Source organism: Haliaeetus leucocephalus, unplaced genomic scaffold, assembly GCF_000737465.1.
Source record: "Haliaeetus leucocephalus isolate CR32 unplaced genomic scaffold, Haliaeetus_leucocephalus-4.0 Scaffold1007, whole genome shotgun sequence".
NCBI classification, from domain to species: Eukaryota; Metazoa; Chordata; class Aves; order Accipitriformes; family Accipitridae; genus Haliaeetus; species Haliaeetus leucocephalus.
This window is the reverse complement of record NW_010973443.1, coordinates 1632440-1659903: the sequence shown is the minus strand read 5'-3', so window position 1 is coordinate 1659903 and position 27464 is coordinate 1632440. Positions and strand designations below refer to the sequence as shown.

The 27464-nt window shown below is 38.2% G+C and overlaps 1 protein-coding gene across 1 annotated transcript in view; it reads left to right on the top strand.

The window, feature by feature from the left end:
- The window catches only part of PTPRM (protein tyrosine phosphatase, receptor type, M), a 340322-nt gene that overhangs the window by 26600 nt on the left and 286258 nt on the right, over nucleotides 1-27464 (top strand). The window contains exons 4-5 of the mRNA XM_010584832.1: nucleotides 7987-8161; nucleotides 18807-19100. Of these exons, the coding sequence (XP_010583134.1) occupies nucleotides 7987-8161; nucleotides 18807-19100 (469 nt within the window). The remainder of the gene's footprint in view (nucleotides 1-7986; nucleotides 8162-18806; nucleotides 19101-27464) is intronic.

Here is a 27464-nt window from a genome sequence, read left to right as displayed (position 1 = left end):
AGTTTGTTTGCAAGTAACCTGAAAAATTAGTAGATTTGGATCCACCTCATTTGCTGAAGATGCCCTGTTGCACCTTTATAAAGAGTGTCAGAAGTGCCACTTAAAGAGCCATTATTATTTTTATTTAACAAGAATGATATGAAACATGGACTCTAGACAAAAAGTTTCTGGTAACAGGTAGTTGTTCTTTCTTCTTCATTTTTCCCCTGTTTTAGAACTGTGTCTCAGATACTCAGAAACTACCAGATACATACACTGATTTGCAGAAAATTTGCTTACCTACAGACATTTATGGACATATGCAACTTAGAGGGGATGCACATAAGTCTTTACCTCTCCTCCATCCCTATCCATCCCCATATATATTCTCATTTGATGAAGTGACCTGTAAGAAAAGTTGTTCTGGGATTACCTTTACCAGTCTAACCTTTTTGATATTCCTGTCTGAATTTGAAAATGAAGCAACCCAAGTAGCGTTCTCTTTTCAAGAAACTCAGGGTGATGTGTTAATCTTCCAGTTAATTCTGGATTCTTAAATAATATAGCATATTGTGATTAGCAAACCTGAGATAATGGAACAGTTGACCTATGCCATGGGGGGCTGGTTAAATTCAACTTGCTTTTCAAGAGCATATTAGGTATGCCTGTTTCTGGACCCTGAAGACCGCCTTGATATAAAGCACAGTTCAGCAGCAGTAGAATCACTTAGGGACACATATGAGTTAGGCAATTGATGAAGTAAATTCAGTAAGCTTTCTGTGCTATGCTCTTGGACCTTTGGGAGAAAGAAACAGTGACCTTTACAATGAATACTGTAGTTAAAATGTACAAGCTTACCGCTGGGAGGTATTGTGTTCAAATTGGAATGGAGGCTTCTTTCTTAAGACCGAGGTCTGTTGAAGCCGTTTTGAGGCAAAGAGAACCAAAGTAAAGATTAAATTAAATTAAACCCAAAGGGAAGATGATAGGAAGGAAACAGAGCAGTGGGGGAGGTGTGTGTTGGGGGTGGGAGCTGTTAAACTATGTGACTGACTCAGTAATTAAGACCGAAATACCTCCAGCCAAACCCCTTCTACATTAGCTTCCCTGTTACATGACCTAATGTGTACCTTACTTATTACTGATTATTATTGTTATGGTTGTCTGTCTTTATTCACAAATTGCACTGTTAGTGTTGAGGAGTTTACTATAGCTTTCTTTAACCATAGTCATGTGTCTCTTTTCGCCATTCATTCCTCCCATTTGGAAGAATCTTTTTAGGAAGCTGCTGCCTCACCCTTAAGAGGGCATGGTTTCTCATCATCAGATACGTGTGCACTTCTTTCTTGGCTACTTCTTCCTTACCTGCTTTGTAGGACTTAGTATTCCTTTGGTTTTGCCTGCTATTCTGGTTGTTTAAAACTTTGGAATAGACTTCAGGTTGTCCCCAGAACTTGCATGTTGGATTTTCTTCATCCCACACTGCTTTTCTTCCCAACAAGATAACACTTTTCTAGTGAAGAGAACGTGGGACATAAGCGCACTGTTTTTTAACTCTCCTGTTATGTACTTTGATAGAAAAGGCAAATGCCCGCATTTGTGTACTTCGCATTGCGTGTATGTGTTGTGGTTTAACCCCAGCCAGCAACTAAGCACCATGCAGCCGCTCACTCACCCCCCCATCCAGTGGGATGGGGGAGAAAATCGGGAAAAGAAGCAAAACTCGTGGGTTGAGATAAGAATGGTTTAATAGAATATAAAAAGAAGAAACTAATAATGATAATGATAACACTAATAATGTGACAGCAGTAATGATAAAAGGATTGGAATGTACAAATGATGCATAGGGCAATCGCTCACCACCCGCTGATCGACGCCCAGTTAGTCCCCGAGCAGCCATCCCCCCGCCCCCACTCCCCCCAGTTTATATACTGGACATGGTGTCACATGGTATGGAATACCCCATTGGCCAGTTTGGGTCAGCTGCCCTGGCTGTGTCCTGTGCCAACTTCTTGTGCCCCTCCAGCTTTCTCGCTGGCATGAGAAGCTGAAAAATCCTTGACTATAGTCTAAACACTACTTAGCAACAACTGAAAACATCAGTGTGTTATCAACATTCTTTGCATACTGAACTCAAAACATAGCACTGTACCAGCTACTAGGAAGACGTTTAACTCTGTCCCACCTGAAACCAGGGCCATATGGATGAAAATTGTGCTAATGATCTTTACTTTCTCATTTTCTCCACTCTGCTCCTTCCCAGCCCCTCCGTAAGCCTGGCATGTGCGGAATTCCAAGCCAGAGTATTTAAAATCCTGTGTATGTTCTCTTCATTTTTTAGCAAGGTGTTCATCCTAACTCTTGGAATTTTTAATAAAAATAAAAGGATGATGAGAAGTACTTAGAGTTACATATTTCAAAGAATTAAGATACAGTATTAAATTACTTTATAAGTAGGGCTATAAGTTCAGGAAAATGCTTAGCAGATACATGGATCATTGCCATAATTTCTATCCAAAGTATAAACCTCTCCATTAGCGAGAGTTTTCCTAGTTTTCTGCAGGTGTTTCTGAGGATGTAGTGCCCTACAAGTCATTTTGTATTCTATTGTGTGCTATTAAAGATGAATGGAAAGAAGATTTGGAATTTTTATATATTGTGTGAATACTGACAAATTGTTCGAGAATATTAACTCTTCTAAATTACTGTGGAATTTAATGTAAAAATAAAAAATAGATTGAGCATTGTTTTGGGGTTTTTTTCCTTTTAAAATCTCTATGTACTAATAACAAATTTGCTCGCGTCAGAATGATACAAAACAATTTCAGTATGTAAGTACAGAGTAACTGCTTTGGGTAAATTACACTGAATTTAATGGCTCCAGAAAATCTAGTAATGTCTTTGTTTACCTTATGTATGCTTAATTTTATCTTCAAATAGATGTCATTGGTTAATATTTGATAATGTGACTACTCGATGTGTAACTTTAGTAATATTTTACAGTATTACCTGGCAGCTCCAGCCAGCATTTAGGTTTAGTCATAATAAACAGAGATTTATGGCGAACTATGTGGTTTGAAGAAAAGGCTCCGTTATCAAACATTAAAATATTGAAAGCTGAAATCTTTCTTGAAAGGTAAAATAATAACATTTTGCTTGAATGCCCATTAGTTACACATGAAGAGTGCAATTCTGGCTCGTAGCAGAATAATTCCAAACAGGACAATAATAATCTTTTTCCAGCACGGCCTCATTACTTGAATGAAATACGCTTGTGAATTTATACAGATGGAATAAATACAAGATAATCACAGGATCTGTGGTGGTTCTAATCTAGACTGACAAACAGTTATCTTGGTTATGAAAACAATTCTAGAAATTCAGAGGTAGAGCCAACTGTCCTAATTACTGGACTGATATGAACTCTGTGAAGCAATTTTGTTGGTATTAATTACTATTTGATTTAGATTTTATACATATTTTCAACAAAATTACTTCTGGCACTGCTGATATTATTTGAGATCCCACTGGTATGACTCTAATCACAATTTTATAAATGTGCATATTTGAACGTGGGATAATGCAACCTCTTTCTTTTATTAAATGTATGAAAAGCTGCTTAATCTACCTGTATGGACAGAGGGTAACTGACCGATGTTTCCTTTTAAGTCTCTTCCGGCAAAATTGTTGAAACATGCCTTGAGATTGATAGATGCAGTAGTAGTGCTGGATACAACATCCCAGAACTTCAATCCCTTTGAATTACTGCTGCATTTTTGTTAAAAGTATTTCTGAAATGTTTAATATATATCTTGTTGCTGCTAAATTGCTGTTCATTTAGAAGACTTAAGAGTTAGTTCATTGCCTAAAAGTGACTGTAAGTATAATTTAAATAACCATCAACCTATTTCTTTACATTCTAGTTTGCCTAAAATGGAAAAATAATGTGCATTTTAAAATGCTTTAAGCTGTCTCTGTATGCATTTAATATGCTGGTACCAGGAATATGGATTTTCAAGCTATGTATATCCTGAGGTTAAATTAAGATATATTTTTTTATTATCCCTGTATATTAAACAACATGTTGTTTAATAGAAAATTTCTTACAAGTGACTTACCAGTTATATATTTTCATTAGTTGGCTTGAATAGCATTTTTAAATATGTATATATTTTTTTTTAAAAGCTTTCTCTGAGCATTTGAAAACATAAGAGTTGCTCAGCAGCCAATGGAATCTGTTATTTTCGGTTTTGGATCTCAGCATCTTGCAAACTTTGTTTGGGGTGAAAATTCTGCTCTAAGAAGGTTAGACAGCTCTGCCCTGGGGACGTAGCCTTTTTAGTCCAAGTGGGTCTAGCATTAAATGATTATGGCAGTTTCCTCTTTCCAAAGAATGAAGTGTCCTGTTCGCACAGTTCTCCGAGTCCCAGAGGCAGGAAAAGCTAGCAGACTTAATCTATAGTAAAGCCTCAGTCTTTCATATGGCAAAGCAGTAAAAAAGAACCATATTTATCTTTGAATTGTATTTAAAACAAGCAACAAATAAACCCCACCCAGAAAACAGAAGGCTATTACAAATTTGCTCCAACAACCTGTTTTAAAGGGTTCTAATATAGAGTACCATAGTGTTGCATTGTAAATCATGAATTTTATACTCTTTTCTGGAATGGGATTAGTAAATTACAGACTTGTCATTTTTTGTTTAATTTTCAGTAAGATGAGGAATTTGTGAAGACTCAGGCTTCCACATAAAAAGTGGGAGTTTGCGAGACCTATTGGTAAATTTCAGAATCTATCTTAAAAAAACTGATATTAAGGTTTCAGTGACTATAATTAGTAAAGCAGTAAATGATCTCTTTTATTTGTGGGACTTCAGAATGTTGCATTAGTGAGTGTTAACTTATTTATGTGAATGCTACTGAAAATAATTATTTGTAAAAAAATCATAGCGGGATGTACTAATATGTTCAATAAACGAATGTTCATTTGATATAAGTAAGTTATTTCTAGGCATTCTAAATGAAATATCTATTGACAATCAGGACTGAGAGCTTGTCATTTATCATACAGTCTGCTTAAAGGCGTCTGTTAAATATGGAAAAGCCACCATTAATAACCTGTTTCACATCTGGATTTTGCTGGGGGGCAGAAATGCTTGAATCCTCTGTAGAGTCAAACTGAGTTACATTTAAGGCTCTGTTCATTTGAGCGAAATGATACGTGCCTCTGAAATATGCTTCTCTCTTTTTCAGTGAAAATTACTGATGTGAATGGATAGCATGTGTTGCATGGCCATATAAGTCAATTACTTGATCAACTTAAGATTTCCTGTTGTAGAACAGCAGTTAAAACATTTGAAATCAGGCAAGATTAGTGTGTTTGAGAATCAGCAGAAGGCGAAAAAGATTATGGGACCCCGATGTAATAATAATTTATTATAAATGCTGCAATGCATTGATCCATTCCAATTTTCATTGAACATATGAACAAAAACCATGGGAAATATGTCCTATGGGGCCGGGTATTTGAGCAGTTCCCTTCATGGACTGCTGGCAGTTTATATGACAACCCAGGCTGTGGTGGTCAGGATTTCTACCGGCCACTGGGAGGTCTGACGGGGCTGGTGTAGTAGGAGGCAGTCCTCTGTGTGGGACCAGTGGGGAGTGTGCAATCATACCATTCCATGGTCTCCTCTCTTCACAGGCTGCAGATTAAGGTAGATATTATACTGCCTCATGGCATTACCTAGTCCTTTCCCTTCACCTCTTTCCCCCTTTAAGAGCATCCTGTAGCCTTGCTGGGTGGGAACAGCAAGAAATAATTGTTAAAATATTTACACGGTTCTTCAGTTGTGTTAAAACACATGAGAGTCCTGGTAAATTCTGGATGCAGGTGCCCCACTTGGAAGGGTGGGTGTACCGAGCAGGCTGGAGCACAGAGGGGCTTGTTCACACTCTAAATGAACTGAGCTAGTTTAGGTACTAGAATTAGTCATTGTAAGGTGGTATGTTCTTCCCTAGAGAATAACTTACCCTATTTCTTGGCAGGATAAAGTAGTCTGTGTGAAGTTTCCTGATGTTGTGACTAGAAGGAAGGAAAAACTAGTGTGGGTGGATGTAACATAAGCACTTAACTTGGCTATGCACAGAGTCCTTAAAGAGTCTGAAAGCTGCAGAAACATACTTTAAAACCATGTGGTTTGTGACTGCTCAGCAGCTCTTCTAATTAGGATTAATCAGTTACTGTCTTAGGTAAAAAATAAAGTTGCTTTTAAAAATATTCATTCTCCAAAATCATAATTAACCTGCTCTGCTTGCTTACTGCTATCTGCAGCCATTCTTGCTAGAAGGATAATACAGTGGCAAAAGCAGTAAAAATAGTAGTTTTGAAATAGTAGTCTGAAATGTTTCTTTCCAAGTTTTGTTTTCGGTAACTGCCATGCCTCTTTAGAGAAGCTGGTTTATCAGCAGCTCAGAATTCTAGGAATTTTAAGGAGCTCGCAATTATCTGAAGTAATTCTCAAGTAATAATTTAAGACTGAGTAATTTTTAAGGCATGATAGTACATTCTTTGGGCATCTTACAAGCATTTTTTTTTCTTTTAAAAAAGCTGTGCATCACCCACGTTTATATTTGAAGAGGAAATAACTCTGCCTTACTGTGCTGGAGAATTAGTATTTACTCTTAATTATACTTCTTCTTTGGCATTACTGGCATGATTAACTTTCACTTGGTTTTATGATTCATGGATGAGTTTAATTTTGTACTTTCAGTATAGTGGCAAGTAAAGGCCATAACAAAATGAGGTCAGTATTTCTTATGTAGGTCTTAAATTCTGCTGGACAAACTACAAATTCCAGGGCAGAGAAACGTACATTACCAGCTGTGTGGATGGTTTATAGAAGCTCAGCAGTGCAGGACCCTTGCTCTGCTTGGAGCTCCTGAAGTCAGAAAAACCTACTAAAAATAACCAGTATCATTACATAGCGTCAGATTGTGCATATGCCTTCCTGGAGAGAGCGTCTTTTGGGAGTAAATGTTGCCACTAGATTTTGTATATGTTTTTTTCAGCCAGTTCTAGTAATCTGATGATTAAACATTTTTCTGATGATTTTCGAGTGTTCATAGTGCACATATCCTATTTCATGGGCAGGTGGAGTGCAAGTTCTGATGCCAATTTGACAGCCAAGTCTCTCTGCCCTCATCTTTGTGTCAGAGGTCATGGCAAGATGTCATCTCTGCCCTCTTCTGTCTGCTGCCCTCCCTTTTTCACTCCTCCAGACATGCACTGGATCACATGAGGGAGTAGGCCGGTAGCATGGGACTTATGCTGGACCTTGTGCTCCTTGGCTGTTAAACAGCTCATTTTCTTGTGCCCTGCATGCAATATGTTAAATTGAGGACAAGACACTGCACTGAAGTAGAAACTGCCTAGTTCCCAGTATCATGCTGAGGAAGTGAGACATGGAGACAACTTCAGCCTTGTTGGTCATTTGCCTCGTAAATCTGTGTCTAGTCTCTTCTACCTGAGTCGCTGATAACCCCATGTGTAGGTGCTAGTGTATGAGAACCATCCACTGACATTTCTGTATAAGCTGTGCAAGATGCATATGCCAAGTAGCGGGTGAGGAGGGGAAGAGAAAGCAGAGACTGAGTATGCTGGGTTTCATGTTTCTTTAAAGGAAATAACTTTAAATATTTGTGTAAAGCAAGCCAAGCAAGTAAATGTTACATTGCTTTTAAATCTTTCTATTAGTTAATCTATAAAGAGTTGAAAGCAGCTGTTCCAGATGAGTGGTTGCCCACTGATGATGAATGGTTTAACTCACATGGGAAAGCAGTAAAGTCTCACACAGCATAAACATCTGTAAAAGTAACATATACAGACTTCTGCTTTTATCTTGCCTCCCCTCTTGGGGAACTTGAGAAAAATAAAATTGGTTGTCAAGTATTTTATTTTTTTTTTAATATGACTAACAATATTCTTTATTTCCGTTTCTTCGCCTAGGGTATTTATGTAAGGGATGCACCTTTGAAGGACATAAAAGTGTTCAACTTTCGCCGATTTGTAGCTCTTTTTAGTGTGGTAAATGCCACGAAGCGGGACGCTGGCAACTATCGCTGCATGATTCGGACAGAAGGAGGAGTTGGTGTATCAAACTATGCAGAACTGATAGTCAAAGGTATTTCACAATAAAAATCAGTATTTGCATGCTCAGTGTATGGAATAAGGACCTGCAATTGCTAATTCACCTATAGCCTTATATATATAATATAAGAATGTCACCTATAGCCTGTTACAGTTGATAAGAGGTTCAATAAATAGACCCTATTTATGTAAATCTTAAGAGTCTATCCAGCTGTAACAAGGGAATGACAGAAGAAGTGAAGGCTAATTAACTAGTTACTTGTTGATTGTCGTTTTAAGTATTTCCCCAAAATGCACTGTTTAGAACCATATGTCTTTACGAGATTTTTTTAAAGTAAGAACATAATACTGGCTTTTACCTTCTTTGTGGAGATTGCATTCTAAAAATATATTTACTGCAAAATATGAAAGATTTACATTAAAATGAACACATAAAATACACATATTCCAATATATGAAGGGATGGTTTTAAAAACAGCAGGTAACACTTATATGTAAATAGAATGCATACAGGTCTGTCCATCCTTATTATAGAAAACTGCACTAAACCAATTTTTTAACATTAGTTATATTTAAATTACATTTTGATTTCTTCTTTCATACTAGTATTTTGGAGGAACACAATTTTATTTTTGTTCTATCAGAGACAAAAACAGATTCTGCAGCATCTAACCTATGGAGCCACATTATTATGTATCTTCCCTTTCTGGTCCATTCCGTGCCTAACAAACAAGAAGTGAGGTGAAGGGCTAAAGGCTCTTTTTCTCTTCTTTCTGAAAATAATTTGATCCAGGTTGGCAAGGAGTGAATGAGTGCCCTAAAATTAAATATACCACAGATGTGGGATTTTCCTCTGGGAATTAGGAAGGACACACTTGCATCCTCTGATTTTAGAAACAGTATCCTTTGTTGGTCAGGACTTTTTTTCTTTTGGGGATAGCATTTGGATCATCATGGATGATATCATTGTAGCTGTTCTAATGGAATTAAAGAAACTTACAGGCTAAGGAGTAACAGAGCAAGAAATTTAATTTTTATGTAGTACTTTCTTGTCACTCTGCTTTCCAAATTCTGCTCTAGGTTTTATCTTTTGTGTTAAGATACAAATTAACCTTTCTTATGACTTAGTCACCTAATTAAAGAATTGGTACCTATTGCAGTATAAGAGCTTGCACAGTTTTTGTTGCAGACAGCAGACTGGATAAGGGGCTTTGTTATTAGTTGATCTGGGGTTTCCTCTTTTCTTTCTCTTAACTCTTTAATTATTTTGTGTATTTATAAACCTATATGGGATTTGTCAGGACTTTTTAAAGGTGTGATCTTTTTCCTAAAGGCAACTTCTATGTAGGACAATAAGCAAGGTGTAGGATAACTGTTACATCTGAAAATGTACCATGTATCTTGTTTCTGAAGTCAATATAGAAAGCATGTGTGCCAGAAGCTAGTAGTAAAGGAAGGATTTGAAGGACAGGAGGCACAGTGGCATAAATAAAGAATCAGGCCAAGACATTAAAATCACAAAGTGGAAATTTTGCAGAAAAAAAGATCAAAGTGAGAAGAACAATAGAGTTTACATTGAGAAGAGATGCAGGAACATTAGCAGTTATGCTGTAGATAAGAATGAGGTTTTTTGAATTACATAAAAATTGAGGGGGATATTTAAGAAGAAAATGAGGAGTGGAATAATGGAGAAGTGATATGGTTAGAACAATGTTTTTGAGATGAGGAAGGTTTGATTGGAGAGGAAGAAACTTGGGCTACGGGTTAGACTGGGGAATACTAGGTAACCGGTAGAAGATGCAAGAGAGCCATAATGAAGAAGAAACTATTTCCCAAAAGCAAGAATATGGGTTTAGTGGGTGTGTTTCAGAGAAAATGGAGAGAAACAGGACGAGACAAGGAGAAGGAGGTTGCAAATAAGCAGTGTATAAAGATAACAAGGCAAAACAAATTGTAGTATTTGAATGGATAGATAAGGAAACAAATAGAGTGGGTGAGATGAGAATATAATTATAAAGCATGGTGGGAAAAATGAGGTTATTTCAGTCCAAGCATGAAAAGGAAATGAAAGGGGTGGCCAAAAATGAAAATGTATGGAAGTCAGCAAAGAAAGTGTGGACTTTGAGCCCCAATAGGAATGATGAAGCATGTTTCAGACCTAATGCCAGTGAAAACAAGGAAGAACGGAGGCTGCCTGAAGGAGGCAGATAGAAGATTTACTGCATCAGTAACAGGATGTACAGGAAGACGAAGAAGTTAGATTTTTTTTTTTCAATTTCTTTGATTTAAAGTGTCTTAGTTTATTACTTCTCCTTTTGTGGTGCAGTAGATGAAATTGTGAAGTATATCATTAAAGCATTTGTGCTTACCCAGATCCTTTCAGAAAATTTGCACTGGGCACTGTGAACAAGTGGATAGCCTTAGGGTGTAATCCCATTAACTACTTGTAGAGTGGCAAAGTAATTATGGTAATCCCCATTGCCTGTATTGGAGCTTTTCTGAGACCACCTGCAGGTCATTCCTTCTGACTTAAAAAGACCCATTTCAAACATTGCACTGTAAAGCCTTAGATGACTATACTGAAATAGCAGCATTAGGGACTAATTAGTAAATATGCTTTCTTATTGATGGCATATAATTAAGAAGTTGTATTTCCTAATTTTTTGAGCAGCTTTTCTGCAATGTTAGTTAGCAGAATTCAAAGATAATGGATTGATTTCAGTGCAGCTGTATCTTTTTTTTTAATCCATTACCATCAATACATCATGAAAAATGTACATTTACCCATATTGCATGTAATGCTTAGTGTACTTGGGAGTTACTGATGGCTTAATAATAGTATTTGTAGAAACAGTAGCGTAATTACTCCCCACTCTTTGTTGCAAACAATGAACCTAATTCTCTTCTCGTTTACGCTGGTGTAACTAAGCTGATTTAAGAGGAATTTCCCTGGAATTTACATTGCTAGGATGATAGGAGAGTCAACCCTAGCATTTGTAAGTTCAAGAGAATCAGTTCTTCAGATCTGTTGTGCTCTGTTTCATTCTGGTTACTGAACTTGTAACTCAAGTTGCAAGTAAGTAAATCCTGCAATGGAGTTGGGATTTTTTCAAAATATCTTTGCTTTTAAGTAGGGACATTTGCACAGTAGAGTGGGTTACAGCTCTGTACAACATCCATTCTACTTCACTGTAGACATAGTTTCACTAAATAGGAATTTATTCTAAGTAGATTCCAGTTACTTTCTTATGTAAACCTCTTCAAGGTTTGTAGTGCTGCTGTGGTGTGATGTGGTGTGGCACTGGAGACCAGGTACCAGAACTTTTGAAATCAGCGGAAGGGCCACTAGTATGAGGTGCTGCAAACCAAACCTGAAATTGCAAAGGAATAGGAATGAAATCTTGAAGTTGAGAGATATGTAAGAAACTGCCAAATGTTCTTTTTTTTTTCTTTTTTTCTTCTTCTTTTTTTTTTATCTGAGCAGATATGGTTATAGCAAGGTTTAATCTGTATGGAGGGGAAAAAAAGGGGGGGCAATTAAAGAGCTGTCAGTTAATCCCATGTTATCTTATTAAAGAACTGTAAACATGAATATTGTCAAGTTAATGAGCAACAAGCCTGTCAGTGAACAATTAGTCTGGCCTTAAACAAGAAGGGGAAAAACGTTTTTTTTTCTGAAAACTTGTTTGTGTTATCTTATATGCCTTTTAGAGGATGGTGAAATAAAGTATTGATTGCTCTATTTAAATAAATCCTGAAGGGGAGGTTTTCAATTTGCCCAAGTGTTTGTTCTGATAGGAAAGGCTGAAAAGACAAGTGCCTTGTCATTGTGTGTGCTCAGACTACATAGTATCCTCATCTAAGTTTGTCAGAGAATTGGATTGAAATGTCACTGTGTCTAATGGGAGACAGGAAATTGGCCTTGTCAGATCACCCACTTATTGTAAAAAACCAGCAGTTTCTATCTAATAGGTGGCATAAAAGTAATCAAACATTGAGCAAAAGGAAAATAGTAGGGTGGAATTGATTAAATGTATTTGGTGAAGTAAATTGGACTTCTACATACAGTTTCTAGGTTGAATTTTTCTAACAGTGGGCAGATCCAACACAGATTAGATTTAGGAGAACTGAATGAGCCTGTCTGAGCAGACATCAGATTATTACAGAGTTCAGACTGCTTATTGAGTTCAAACAGGGTAAACCTAGGTGTCAAATTGGTTAAAAGGAGTTTTGTTAGGTTTTTAAGCGAGGGCATAGAAAGGTAGCCATCTGTAATGCTGGCAGCTTAAACGTCTGCATCTTTCCAAGTGCAAGATTTAACACTGGCAACAGAACCAAACCTCTTCTGGACCTCTAGAGCAAAGAATTTATTCTAGAGGGCAAAATCATTTTGAGAGCAAGACACAGTAAGAAAATATTAACAATTTCTTATCTGTGGTATCAATTGTTCTCATACATTAAATATACACAGGTACTTAATGTCTGTTTTCTCTTTCTGTCAACTAACCCTTCATGCTAGATCCATCAGTCTGTCTGTACCCCTTTTTTACAAACAGTGCTGGTATTAGGACTTATTTTTATGGTTGCCTGACAATTCCTATCATGAAGTCCTGCTTTTGGATGCTCATATTTTGGCAAACTGACTTCAGGCTGATATTCTCCAGTGTAGGTGTGTGCCACAGCCTGAAGGTTTTGAGAAACCTCCAGCCAAAACAGTTGAGAGAGATAGTTCAGCCATCTTAGCAAACTTGCCATAGGAAAGTGCTGAAGACTTGGGGCTTTGAAGCAGGAATTTTTTTTTCAGGAGGGTAATAGTTATATCAAGAACTGTTTCTGTGAAAATCTGTTTTCAAGTATAGTCAATTTACAAGCTACTAAATAAAACCCACCGAGACCCTGAGACTTCTCTGAGTTAAACTGTCAAATTCCCCCCAAATTCTAGATACGGTGAGTGGAATTTAAATGCAAGCAATGATCTGAGCTCCTCTGGGACAGGCTGGATCCAGGCACAGGAATCAAAAGCTGTGAGCTTACCATTCCTGTGGTTTTAGTATACAGCCCTATACCTTGCTGAGCCCTTGTACTGTGAGGGTAAGATGGTGACATGCATATGTGGACAGCAAGGGGTGCAAGAGCAAGAAGCTGCATACTTGGATGAGGTTGTTAGTACAGGACTGAAGGGTGTGGCAAACTGGGAGGTGTTTTGAAATGAGAAGGGAGATAGGTGAAAACTGGGACTGCATAAGCACTAAAAGCTAGGGATAAAGACGGCAAAGTGTGAAGATAAACATACATGCATATGGAAAAATATGTATGTGTGTATATACATATACATGTATGTAGGGTATGAGGATGGGGGCTGAGGCCTGTGAAAAAGGGAACTGTCTGGAAAGGGGAACTGTCTAGTGCAGGAGGGGAGAAGAAAAGCAGATGCTAGGGAGAAGCATGATTAGAAGAACAGCAGCAGACAGGAAGGCAGGGAGAGGAGCAGGCACAGAGCTTGTAGATACAGCCTGGGGTAAAAAAACCCAAACCTGGAGTGGGAATTTAGTGGTGTTTGGAATGTGGGGGTGGTGACCATAGCGTGGGGAGAAAACAAAAACTGAGCAAAGCTGAGAATAGGAAGAGTATATGGATTTAGACCACTTAAGTAAGCAGATGTGGATGGGTGGAGTGAGAGCAGTGCAGGCTGATGTGCCACTGTCTTAAAAGAGAGTTGGCGAGTCAGGAGTGGGAAGGTCAGAGCGATTGGGTTTGGGAGGAATCACGTCTGGGGAAGGGAACAGTTTGTGCCTAGTTAGGGATGGGAGGTAATAGTACTGCTACTTACTACCGGCTTTAGCTGGGTATCTACTAATGTCCAACTAATTAGACTGTACCTGCATAGGCTTATCTGTATAGTACAAGGACATTTGTTTTTCTGTAAAGTTTCAAAATATGTATAAAATATAACAATGACATTTTCTTAAAATGATGAATTTACAAGTAATTTTAAGAACATTAGCATACTGGGTCAGGTCAACCTTTCGTCCTGAACACTCTCAGTAAAGGAATAGTGTAAAATTAGCTCACGTGTTATGCATCATACCGTTTAGAGGCATTGTTTAATTAAACAATTAAATGATTTGGCAGGAATTATTTAAAGACTTTTTTGAAAAAATATTGCATGAAGAACCGTGATGTTTCAAAATCATTGCTGTGTCTTTTATTATCAGTAGGGGTATTTGTTGCCCTTCATTCACAATTAAATGCTGCAAAATGGCACTGCTCTCCATTGTTTCCAAAGGGATGGAATCATTTGCATGTTCAAAAGAGGAGCACAATAATACATATATCTATGAAAAAACAAAATAGAGAGGAAAATGGAAGAAAATATTCTTAAAATAAAGCTGTTTAATTGATTTCAAGACTATAAAATTGTAATGATTTGATTAGTTTTATAATAACTAAGATGTTATTAATGTGGACATAGCATCAGAGATGATTGATACCTTATTTTTATCACTTCACCTACTCATGTTGTTCTGAACAGTATCACATGGGAATATCATGGCACTGTCTTTCTAACAGTTACTATGTAAATATAAAATAATCAGCTTGCAGGATAAATTTTCTTCCCTGTTCCCCCGCAAATGTAGCATGGTTCCATTCTCCCACTCTCTCACCTCAAAAGAAAAATAAAAAAATGTTGTGGTTGCTATTGAGGTAGATTTTTTTTCATTTTTCAAGTTAGCTGTTCTGAGCCACAGAGAAGAAATGTCTATTTTTTGTGTTCTATAATTAAGTTACATCTCAGAGATTTACATTATTTCCACTGGCATCTCTGTGTGAGGCCTTTCCCCTCCCTATAACAATTTTAAAAGAACTGCAAAACATAAACATGTTAGGATCTTGTAGAAAATATTTGAAGATTTTGTATAATTTAAAGTACAAAGCAGTGTAAATAAGAGTTGCCATTTCAAGTATGTTTCCAATTAATATAGAAGCGCATAAGAATAGATAGTTTATATGCATGTACAACTAAATTTCTTTTTATCCTCTTGTCCTGGTTTCAGCTGGGATAGAGTTAACTGTCTTCCTAGTAGCTGGTACAGTGCTATGTTTTGAGTTCAGTATGTGAAGAATGTTGATCACACTGATGTTTTCAGTTGTTGCTCAGTAGTGTTTAGACTATAGTCAAGGATTTTTCAGCTTCTCATGCCCAGCCAGGGCACCTGACCCAAACTGGCCAACAGTGTATTCCATACCATGTGACATCCCGTCTAGTTTAGGAACTGGGAAGTGGGGGGGCAGGGATTCGCCGCTCGGGGACTGGCTGGGTGTCGGTCGGTGGGTGGTGAGCGATTGCCCTGCGCATCATTTGTACATTCCAATCCTTTTATTACTACTGTTGTCATTTTATTAGTGTTATCATTATCATTATTAGTTTCTTCTTTTCTGTTCTATTAAATCGTTCTTATCTCAACCCAGGAGTTTTACTACTTTTCCTGATTTTCTCCCCCATCCCACTGGATGGGGGGGAGTGAGTGAGCAGCTGCGTGGTGCTTAGTTGCTGGCTGGGGTTAAACCACGACACCTCTGCATAAGAGAACTGCTGCTCCTTATCATAAAGGCTTTGTCTTTTTCTTATATTTACTGTAAAAAACCCCCACATTTATGTAGGGTGACATTAGAGCATCTGCCTAAAGCTTGTTGTCATCTGCAGACCTCTGGCTTTGTAAGGTGGCCACTATTTTCTTTCCATAAGGGATTATGCCTGTCGCCATTTGTCACAGAATCCAAGAAGTCACCTATCTGTCCAAAGTCTAAAAAGCATTACATTTGAAATTATGGATAAACTTACCTTCTTTTTTTGAGTTAATATTCTGTTTTAAAAACCTATCTTTAGGGGTTTCACAGTACTGAATAGCTTTGTTTACTTGTTTCAAGAAAGATCTACAAGGAAGAACTCCTCTTTAAGCTAAACCATCATACTAAACGGCCACTGCAACAAACTCGTTTCTGCAATCAGTTGAAATTCCTTCCTTGGATGTACACAGGTCTAAATTCACAGGTCTATTGTACTGTTTTCATAAAGGTATTAATTAGAAAATAATTTGCATGGTATTTATTTGAGACTACCCCAGTGGCCACCAGTAAAACTGCTTTTAGAGAAAGACGGTGGTGCTGCAGTCTGGTACTTACCTGATTAAGTGATGCAAACTGCTCAGTATCCTAAAAAAATTAAGTAATTCTGCCTAAAGAAGGAAGAAATTAGTAAGTCAGAAGAATAACTTTAATACTTTAGTCATGAAAGCAGCTCATTATATTTAGTAGTACGCTGTTTGTATTAAATTGCCTGCTTAACTCTGGGTCTTATGTTTTTAACCAGTCACTTAATAGTGAGCATCATGTTTGTAATGAAAGGTTCATTTTATGTAACCTCGATCTCTGGTAACAAGACTAATTTTAGTATTAAAATATGTTACTAGTATTAAACTGCAGTATATGCAGGCTTTGCTGAAATAATGCAGCTTGCATTAACCTTTTGCACTGTGGTCACAAAGGAATGAAAAATATGCCCCGAGGGATGAAAAGACAATAAAATACTCTCTATTTCAAGTACTTGTAATACTTAGAATGAATTGGTGTAACCACTAACCTTAGTGACCTAACTCCTGAGTTCACATTTTGAATGGCACTTCAGCAGCCTTTAGTAGCATTTGAAACTTGAAAGTAATTAACTGTTCTTTCAGCATGGCTAAGTAAATGCCTTAGGATGCTCTATAAAAGTTCCATTTCATGTCTTGGTTCACAAAACAGCCTAATGATTTAAATTGATGCTAAATCATTTTGAGTCAAGTCAGAACTGTTTCCAGACATGCTATCGCTGTATGAAGCCATAGTTGATATACTTCAGGAACAATAATTTCAATAAAACTGCATTGTGTGTCTAACCAAAAGATGACATCAGTTTGCCATATATTGCTACTCCCTAGCAATATGAAAATGTAAACAATATTCTTTTCTTTATGAACTGGAATCTACCACAACATATAAAGCTATTTTTATGTCTATTCCAGTCAGCAATAATTAGTAGACATCTTTGGAGACATTCTTGATTGTTGTCCACTGTATCATGTTCTTCATGACAGTAATCAATTAGTATTCTTAAGATGACAATATACAATGCTCATGCCTATGTTTGCCGTTTTGTGGTGTCATATTTCAGCAATTACTAACAGATTGCACAGATTGAAACTTACATACAAATGTACAGTGCTAATTAGAAACACTGTCTATCTGAGGCATAGCTGATCTTCAGTGTACTTAGCGCTCTGTGAGTTCTCTTCCTGTAAACGAAAAAAGGTAGCATAACGTAGGATAACTACGTTTGTTAAAATAGCAATTCTGCTATTTCTCAGGAAATATTAATACTTACTTCCAGAGTTCCTTTCTCCCTTGTGCTTCATTCTTTTGTGTTTTTTGCTTTGACTCTGACTTAGAAGTCCTTGAGAAAATGATGAAATATATAAATTCAACTTCTTTTCTGTTTGACTACCTATACCTCAACACTTCGGGAAATGGTTAGCAGAAAAGGATAAATCTGAATCTACAGCTTAGGGAAGACAGATGTTCTACATTCATTACGTATTCTGTGTAGCCTTAAGAAGGTGGAAATGTTTGCTGATAGATATGTTAAGAATATTGGATCAAACAGTGCCTTATTACAGCAGCCTGTTTTCGTTCTACTTGAATATATTTAACCAATGGGAAGGTGAATTTTATGCAGATGTGATGCATGAAACAGCAGAGTAATTTCCTGGTTAAGCAATAGGAAAAAAATGAATTTCTTATTTACCTTTAAAAAGAGATGCTGTCAGCAAATTATTTCTGCAGTCTGATTTAAAATGGGATGTCTATCATGTGATAAATAAAAGTAGTTTTAATATTACTCACTTTTAAAATCTTTAGAATGCAAACTATCAGGAGATCACACATGTGCTTGATCTGTGAGACAGTACTGCTTCTGTGTGATAGTGAAAATAAGCCATTACATGAAATAGAGTCAGACTTATAGTAAAGACTCAATAATTCCCCCAGCTCTCATTTAGAAGGTCTTTCTGTTTAACCAGGATATAGGACTTGAAAAAATATTATATTTATACTGCTTGCACAGAGTCTGAAAATATGAAGGCTGAGTAGGAGTCTATGAGAAATAATGAATAAAAAATTCATTTTGTTTTCTTGCAGAAATCAATGTTCTGGCTATGTCTAAGGTCAGACTACAGTATCAATTTTAGCTTAAAAATGTTAGTTTTGAGTAGGATTTATATTTACATCCAGTAAGAACAGTATGTTGATAAGAAAACATGAGATCATCTTTCTTTTTAAATTGGAAGTTAAAAGTTGCCATGTAATGTCTAGTTAATAGAATTCTAGTTGTACCTGTTTTGAAGTTACATGCTATAAAACAAAAGCTTCATGTTAAAAACTCCCAAGTGCATAAGCAAAAGAGTTTGCATATTGCAGTTTATTGGAAATAAGTTAATCTGTAGTGATGATTTCTTCAGATACATATTTTTATGCAATCTTCAGTTCTAATATAGTACAAAACCCATTGCTTATTTGAATGTTTTAGAAAAAGAAAAAAATGCCATTATAATTATTGCTGCTTTTTGTAACTTATTGTGCTTCAGAGCCACCAGTTCCCATCGCTCCACCTCAGCTGTCCTCAGTTGGTGCGACTTACCTGTGGATACAGTTGAATGCCAATTCCATCAATGGGGATGGACCCATTATTCAAAGGGAAGTTGAGTATCGAACTTCGAGTGGAAGCTGGTATGACATACAGCCTGTGGACTCCACAAGCTATAAGATTGGCCACCTGGATCCTGACACAGAATATGAAATCAGTGTATTACTTACAAGACCAGGTGAAGGGGGAACCGGATCTCCTGGCCCAGCTCTGAAAACAAGAACAAAATGTGCTGGTGAGTACTTAAAAGTGATTGGAAAGTTGTAAGCATCTTTCTAAGGTTGAAAATGTAAGTTATTTCAATAGCAGTTTTTATTGTCTACCTTAAATCAGCAGGCTGCAGGAATTAAGACTGAATGCTTTTAAATATAAGCTATTAGCATTTGCCAGCTACAATGACCTTGAAACCAACCTTCAGTGCCACTGTAGATTGTAGATGAAATCGTGCCTATGCATGCCTTAAAGTGGTCAGTGTAGAGTGCTGTATAAATAAACAATTTTTACTATCAGCTATGCACTGAGCTCTCTCCATTTCATGACACCCCTCTCTTGCTAGTGTATATCTGGGCTTCAGGTTAGTTCATCCTTTTTTTTTTTTTTTTTTTTTTTTTTTTTGGCTAGTGTCCCAAGCTTGATAGAAATTTTGTTTGTTTTGGAGTAAGTTTCTTTTTTCCTTTTTTCAATGTCACATATATCAAACTTGTAGATAAAGTGGAAAGAGATCCTGTATAACAGCAAAACTATGCACTGTTAAGCCTCAATTAGTAGGTGAGGTTTAGCAAAGGACTGCTTTCTTGAGTGACTGGTAGCATGTCTTTCGTTAAATGAGATAGTGTGATTAGTGGTGCTGTGTAGCAGTCTTGGCTCCTGTTTTGGATGTTATAATTAATAGTGCTGACCTCTGACTGTAAAAGGATACAAAGTAGACCTATTATACCAAAGCATTTGTATGGTAATTTTCAGGAAGAGTGGCAGTGATATTAATTTGGGATTCAGCTGCTCAGAAGATAATAGAGTATACTGTGACCTGGAATTTTTTTTTTTGTCATTAGTATTTTCTCCCAATATTTTGAATCTTCTTTCTGCTGCTGTAAAGTTGGTGGAAGATGAGTGGAAGTGTACATAGAAGAAATGGGACTAAGCAAATGGTATTAGCTTATTGATCCTAATCTTTTAAAGCATGTCTTGGTGTTACATGTCTTTTTAACAGGAAAAATTACATACTTCAACAGAAATAATGATGTATTTCCATTGCATATGAAAGTGAAGTTACTTTTTGTAAAGTCAGCTGGCCACCTGTCAGTGGCTAAATGGCATTTCGGTTGAACTGATTGGTGCAATGTCAAACAGAATGAAATATAGTTGCTGTCAGAATCCCAGTGTTATGTTTTGAAGATGCAAGCTTATACAAGTACTAACTCTTTGATATTCTTTTTGGTTTTTTGCTTCCTCTCATTGCTGGAAAGAAGTTTTTAATGAAAAATATCAAAAAGCAATACAGTTAAGTTATAATAATAGTTTAGTATTTATAAGATTTTCTTTACTAGACTAAGATCAGCTTAGTCAAAAGTGAGGCATAAAAATTAGTTAGAGTTTCCTTCAGGAGGGTTTCTGGGTCACTATGCCTTTCATAGTAATGTAAAATTATTTGTCTAGACAAGGTAAGTATGTATTTAATACACAAGTATTTCAGTTATTTTAAAATTGAAACAGTTTTTCTCATAGTTTGATCATCTGCTTATATCATTAGATAATGTAACATTGGGTGCTGTGTAAGTGAGCCTGTCTGTACTAAACGGTTAGAGAGTGTGGTGGGTTGACACCAGCCAGCAGCCAAGTACCCACGCAGCCACTTACTCAGTCACCTCTACCAAGGGACAGGGAGAAAATGGAAGGCAAGAAGACTCATGGGTTGAGATGAAGACAGTTCATTAGGTGAAGCAAAAGCTGCGCTCACAAGCAAAGCGCAAAAAGAAATTTATTGACTATTTCCCATCAGCAGGCAGATGTTGAGCTGCTTCCTGGGAAGCAGGGCCTTGGCAAACATAGTGGTTACTTGAGAAGATAAATGCCATAACTATGAATTTCCCCACTTCTTCTGCCTTTTCTTGAGCTTTGACTGCTGACTGTGACATCATACGGTATGGAATATCCCTTAGGTCAGGTGAAGTCAGCTGTCCCTGCTATGTCCCCTCCTAGCTTCTTGTCCACCTCCAGTCTACTCACTGTGGAGGGCGGAATGGGAAAAAGAAAGCCTTGAGGGTGTGCAAGCACTGCTTAGCAACATTCAAAACGCTTGACAAAACCTTGTTTTAGTCACAAATCCAAAACACAGCGCCATACAGGCTGCTGTGAAGGAAATTAACTGCATCCCAGCCAGACCCAGTAGAGAGAGAAATCCAGAATTTTAGTTACATTTAAGAACATCATATGCTTTCTGGTCTTTTCAGTGGTACATACTGCTGAGTATTAAAACATGCATTCAGTCTCATAAACTACTATGTACTGAAAGTGTTTTATTACCTGTAATATCTTGTAATACATCAGCATTATTTGCGTTTTCATTAAGCTAAACAGTAACCCTCTTAAATTAAAAGCAGAAAGTGATGGCTGACTGAAAAATTTAAATTGAATGGTGATATTAAATCTGTCTCTACAAATTGGCTTTTTTATAGCAGAAGATCCTGCTTTGAAGGTGTAGTGGTTATTGGTTAACTGTTAGCAAGTGACATGCTAATAACTGGCCCAAGGGCTTAAAAAGAGATGCTGATAAACTAATGACGGTGTAATTAAGCTGGTAGGAGTAAAATAATGCCAGTCTCCAAAGCATACCATAGAATTAATAAAACAGGAGTCTTTAAGAGAAGAGTCATTGCACCTTTTTAATTACTGTGATAATTGTATGCTGCTTGTCTGTTCCCTAGGGGTCTAGTGAACCACTTGGAGACTTGAAGCAGTATGCTAGACATTCTCCAAAGCATTTGAAATATGTTTTCATTTTAGCAAAATGAGATTTCAGAGGCTTGTAATGGACAAGTCTTATCTGTAACTTTAGTAAATAAAAGCATCTATAATTAGACTGCAAAGAAAAAGAGTCTCTCCAGAGACTCAGTGAGCATCACCCTCAGTGAGCAGTTACATATTTTCTAAAGTGCTTTGCTTCCTTTTGATGAAATGTAATATAAATGTAAGTGCACTTCCAGTGTAATGTTCAGGAAGGCTGAGGAATTACATTCAGGTCTGGATTAGATTTAACCTAGAATGTGGAGTTCAGGTTTGAAAAAGAGGAGTTTCATGGATTTTGGCCATTGTGAACCACATTTGAGTCAGACTTAGAAAAAAGGGCTTTTCTTGTTTCAAGGTCTGAAATCGAGGCTGCCCCAGGTTGTCTGGAATCACTAGCTGCTGTGCTCAAAGCTCCCTCTTCCCACAGCTGTCTCATATGGTGTTAGGAACCTAAAAGAGTGCTGCCATTTAAAATAAAAGGAGGGCAGTGGGAGATGGGAAGAAAATTCATGAGGAAGTACATGACAGAACATTTCCATTATACAGTATATCTCAAATTACTCTGATGTACATTTTCACTCTGGTATGGTTGTAAAATAAGAATTCCAGAGTAGTCACCCACAATTGGAGTTATTTAGGGGCAGGATATCAGAATGCTTCACACTTCAGACACCATTATCTGAGGAATAAGACTATTAGCTTGGTGTGAGCCTCACCATGCCAACCACTGCTATAGAGACCTCAACCACACAGCCGCCGCTAGCAGCTAAATAGCTGCGCAAATATTTAAACCAAAGAAATCACTTTGTATGTAAACACAGAACCAACAGTGGCTCTGCCATATGGGATATAATAAGTTTGAGGACCTGAGAATCAATAGTTATAAAAAAACCCTGTTACCTTTTGATGAAATAGATTGGGAATCCTCTGGTGTCTGAAAAAGTCCAGAATCAAATCTTCTCTAAATCTGACCCCAAACCAGTAGAACTGTCTGTAGTAAAACCTAAGCAGGAACATTGAAGGATTAATAAGGTAGACTATGTTTTGTAGTTTTCTCTTACCCATATCAATATTTCCATGGGTAGAATTATTTATTTCAGTGCTTTGCAACGTGTTTTGTTGTTGACATGCATTGCATGATACAAATCTTGACCCAGTATGTGTCCCTGCGCTCTGATGGTGAGACAGTGGCCCAGTTAAACAGCCTCCTAGAAAATTCAGAACTGCTAAATGAGCTCCTGCAAATTTTCTTTTGCTATGGCCTCTCTATTAGAAACTTTTTTTCTAAACAGTGTTGTTCCTTGAATCTGCTGGTGAACAGATACAGCTTAAAGCCAGCCACCTTAGGAAGAAGAACTAAAATAAAATCCTCTCTCCTGCTAAGGGAGGGGATGTTTAAGGCTGCCTAGGAAAAAATCATTGTCTTTTTCTCATCATGTTTCTTTTTTCACTGTGACATTTGGAATAATCCTAGAAAATTAGCATCTTTTCCTTTCCTGAGCCAGAAAACTCTATTGGAATTTAAGAACATAAAAAATAAATAAAAAGACTGCCATGAAAGAAACTTCTGATAGAATGTCCCCAAATTTTGGGGGGCTTTTAGCAGTCAGAACTCTACTTCTTTGTGCTAAGACACACTTACTGCCCTGGAGTATTTGCAAAAACAATCACTGTCAATTTAACCAATAATTTTCTAGGCAGAGAATTCACGCATTCCTCATACAAGGAAGTAACAGGAATGCTTTAATTAACATAGTTCATTTTGCTGTTTCTTCTACCCCATCACCTGAGCTTGTCAGGAGGAAAGCTGTTACTCCCAGTACAACTGAGCTCTTACATCACTGCTGTAGGTTAGTTGTAAACTGCCTGGTTACTCCTAGAAGGCTTGTTACAATCTGGAAGAACAGAGCAGAGGAACTCTTTAAATCCCCAGTCCTAAAGATTATTCTTTTTCATTTTATTCGTTTTGCTCACTGCTTTGGCTTCAGCTGGGTGATTTTCCAAGATGTCAGAATTACTTCGCTAGTTCTGTGCTGCCCAATGGCATCCACTGGCATTGTGAAAAAATCTACATGTGCCAAAATGCTCAGTGATGGAATGAACAATCCTCTTCCCTCTGATCCATTAAGACCTCATCTCCTGTTACCAGATCCTGAAAATGATCAGACATGGACCAGAGCAACAGTGCTATTTTCACTTGGGAATGCTAACCAAGTTCCCTGTTTTCTCCTTTTCATTGCTAAAAGGGGTGCATAACTTACAAGCATATAAGGTTTATAGCCAGTTGAAAAACTGTATGGAAATATGGTATTCACATAGGCAACATGGTTCACTTTGTTGAAAATTGTAACCTGATTCAAAGCCAAAGTACAAACCCCTTAATCTTCCCCATCTACCCATTTTAGATAGTCCCTACAAATTATACAGTACTTTACTGTCATATGCTCTCTAACTGCATCAGGTTGCAACAGATACTAAAGAAGTATCTTTAGGCAGGTGGTATGGGCCAGCAACTGTCTTGAACCCTGCATGCAAAGTCAACATGCTCAGGTACACCAACATACGCTCAGTACATGCCAGGCCATCGAATCCACACAGTCCAATAAGCACAGTTGTCCCTTTCCTCCACCTGGCAGTACCTGAGGTGGCAGGTTCTCCATGCTACCACTGTCCTCCTGCCCCATGACATGGAGCACCTGCCAGGTCCTCCAAGAAGGACAGTCTGCAGCCCCTAGTGTATGACATTCTGAATACTCAATCATCTTTGCAGTTGGTCTTCCCTATTTTCAACCCTCCCATCTTCTGTCATTAATTCTATAGTTAGTCTCTCCCTTTGTTAGTGTTCATGCCCTGGCCTGTCTTGCATCTCAGTGGTACTTACTGCTTATTTCCATGCCCTTCCCCATTCTATATCACTATTAGGAAAGATGAGTTCCTTCCTAAGAACTTCTCTAGGTAGAAACGGTGGCTGCCTTTCTCTGTTGTTGCAGGCTTCTTTGGATCTTTTGTCATTTTTGTCTCAAGAAAAGAGGAAGGATCTTTGTGTCACTGGGAATTAAGTTCTTCCTTCCTGTTGCTATACCTTAGGGGACCGCCTAGGGAACCAACAGGTTCAGTTTTTTTCAGGCATAGAACGAAGTCTTAACATTGCTTAGTTTTGTGATGATAAGAAAATGTCAACTTGAAGCTATACTGCAGGTTCTTTTGTACAGCTGTTTCTCAGAACTTAGCAATTTTTTCAGAAATTTGAATCAAGGTTGTACAGCAGTGTTGTATCAGAGTTAGACCTCAGATCACAGATGCCTGAACCCTGAGGAGAAGGGTTGGAGATATTGCACCATTTCATTTTCCATGGAAAAATTCAATGGTATTTCTAAAGTCACCATTCCAAACCTGAAGCTGTAATAAACTTGCAATGGTTTAAGCCCAGCCAGCAACAAAGCACCACAAAGCCACTCGCTCACTCCTCCCTGCCGCCAGCCTGAGTGGGATGAGAAGGAGAAAATATAAAGAAAGACTTGTGGGCGAGACAAGGACAGGGAGGGATCACTCACCATTTATGGTCATGGGCAAAAACCAGACTCGACTTGGGGAAAAAACAAAATCAATTTAATTTACTACCAATCAAATCAAAACAAGGATAATGAGAAGTAAAACCAAATCTTAAAACACCTTCCCCCCATCCCTCCCTCCTTCCCGGGCACAACTTCACTCGCAATTTTCTCTCCCTCCTCCCTCTCAGTGGCACAGGGGGATGGGGAGTGGGGGGTTGTGGTCAGTTCATTACACCTTGTGTCTGCTGCTCCTTCCTCCTCAGGGGGAGGACTCCTCACCTTTCCCCTGCTCCAGCGTGGAGTCCCTCCCATGGGCTGCAGTCCTTTGCAAACTTCTCCGGCGTAGGTCCTTTCCATGGGCTGCAGTCCTTCAGTCACAGACTGCTCCAGTGCAGGCTTTGCCACAGAGTCACGGCCATCTTTGGGGGCATCCCCCTGCTCCAGCCCGGGCTCCTCCCCGGGCTGCAGGTGGGCCTCCGCTCCCCCGCTCATCTCCACAGGCTGCAGGGGGACAGCCTGCTGTCTCACCGCAGGCTGCAGGGGCATCCACCTCCTCCAGTGTACCTCGCATTCCACTCTCCTCCCACTCACTGCAGGTTCCCCTTCTTAAATCTGTTCTCCCAGAGGCGCTACCACCATTGCTGACAGACTCAGCCCTGGCCAGCGGCAGGTCCAGCTTGGAGCCGGGGAAGCTTCGAGCAGCTTCTCACAGGAGCCACCCCTGTAGCCCCCTTCCCCAGTACCAAAATCCTGCCACAGGAACCCAAACCAAAACTTTAGTAGGAAGTTGCATTCTTTTATCTGAACAGGAAGTCCACAGTAAACCATACATTTCATGTATGGTTTTATTGTGAAAGTAAGTTACAGTTTTAATAGAAATTTGAAATGAAGAATACGTACTGTAACATCCTTTCTCCTAATGCCTTTCTGATATACAAATAGTTCCCATATAAGGTCCATTTTCTTGTAAGGAAGGGTGGAAGCTAGTATTGGATTTTCTGCAGTCTAGCAGGTGCATCATAGCTTTTGGATGTGTAGAAGGTAAGCTGATAGACTTTAATAGAATTCCAAGAAATATTACCTAATGGGATGTATGTCCATGTGCCTCTGTCAGTTGTCACTTACCTCTGATTAGGAAACAAAAAAAATGCATCTTCTTGGAAAGGGCCTTACTGAAAACACAAACGATGTCCAGCTGTTACTACTATATGAAAGTTCTTCCTTGGCAGCCACTTGTCTGGAAACAAGTACCCAGGTTGTTCCTTACTGAGCTGATTTCTTTGATGCTGTCTTACAGAAAAGCCTTCCCTTGTGTTATTGGAGGTCTTGGGTCAAGGAAAAACAAAATAATCCAAATTCCTACCATAAAAAATCTTTCAATCCAGTTCTCCTCTTCTTTATCTCACAGTCTAAAATTCCCTTCTGGGAGTCCTTTAAGTCCATGAAAGCGAAAAAAAAAAATGCAGTAAATGGCAGTGAATACAGCTGCAACAAATGCCACTCCTATCTTCAAGAGGGGCAAGAAGTAAGACCCAGGGAACTACAGGCTGGTCAGCCTTGCCATAATCCTGGGAAGGTGATGGAACAACCCATCTTGGAAACCATTTCCAGGCACATAAAAGGACAAAAACATGATAAGGAGAAGTCAGCATGGGTTCACAAAGGGGAAGTCATGTTTGATGAATCTGATAGCCTTCTGTGATGAAATGGTTTGGTAGGTGAGGGGAGAGCAGTGGAGATATCAAAAGCTGTCTGGACATGGTACTGAGCAGCCTGCTGTTGTTGGCCCTGGTTGAGCAAGGGTGGGGTAGGGGGTGTTGGACCAGATGGGCCAGACCCTTCCTGGCTCAACCATTCTGTGATTCTGAGTTTTTGTCAAATGCTGGGAAGAGGAGCTGTCACCATGTTGTCTCTTAAATTCACCTGGACTCTGCTTTTTCAAGCAGAGATGTATCATATCTCTCCACCATATTCCTGTCCTTCACTGAGGCTCTATGAACAGTGAGGTACAGCGTGATGGAAAGACACCTTACCATAGA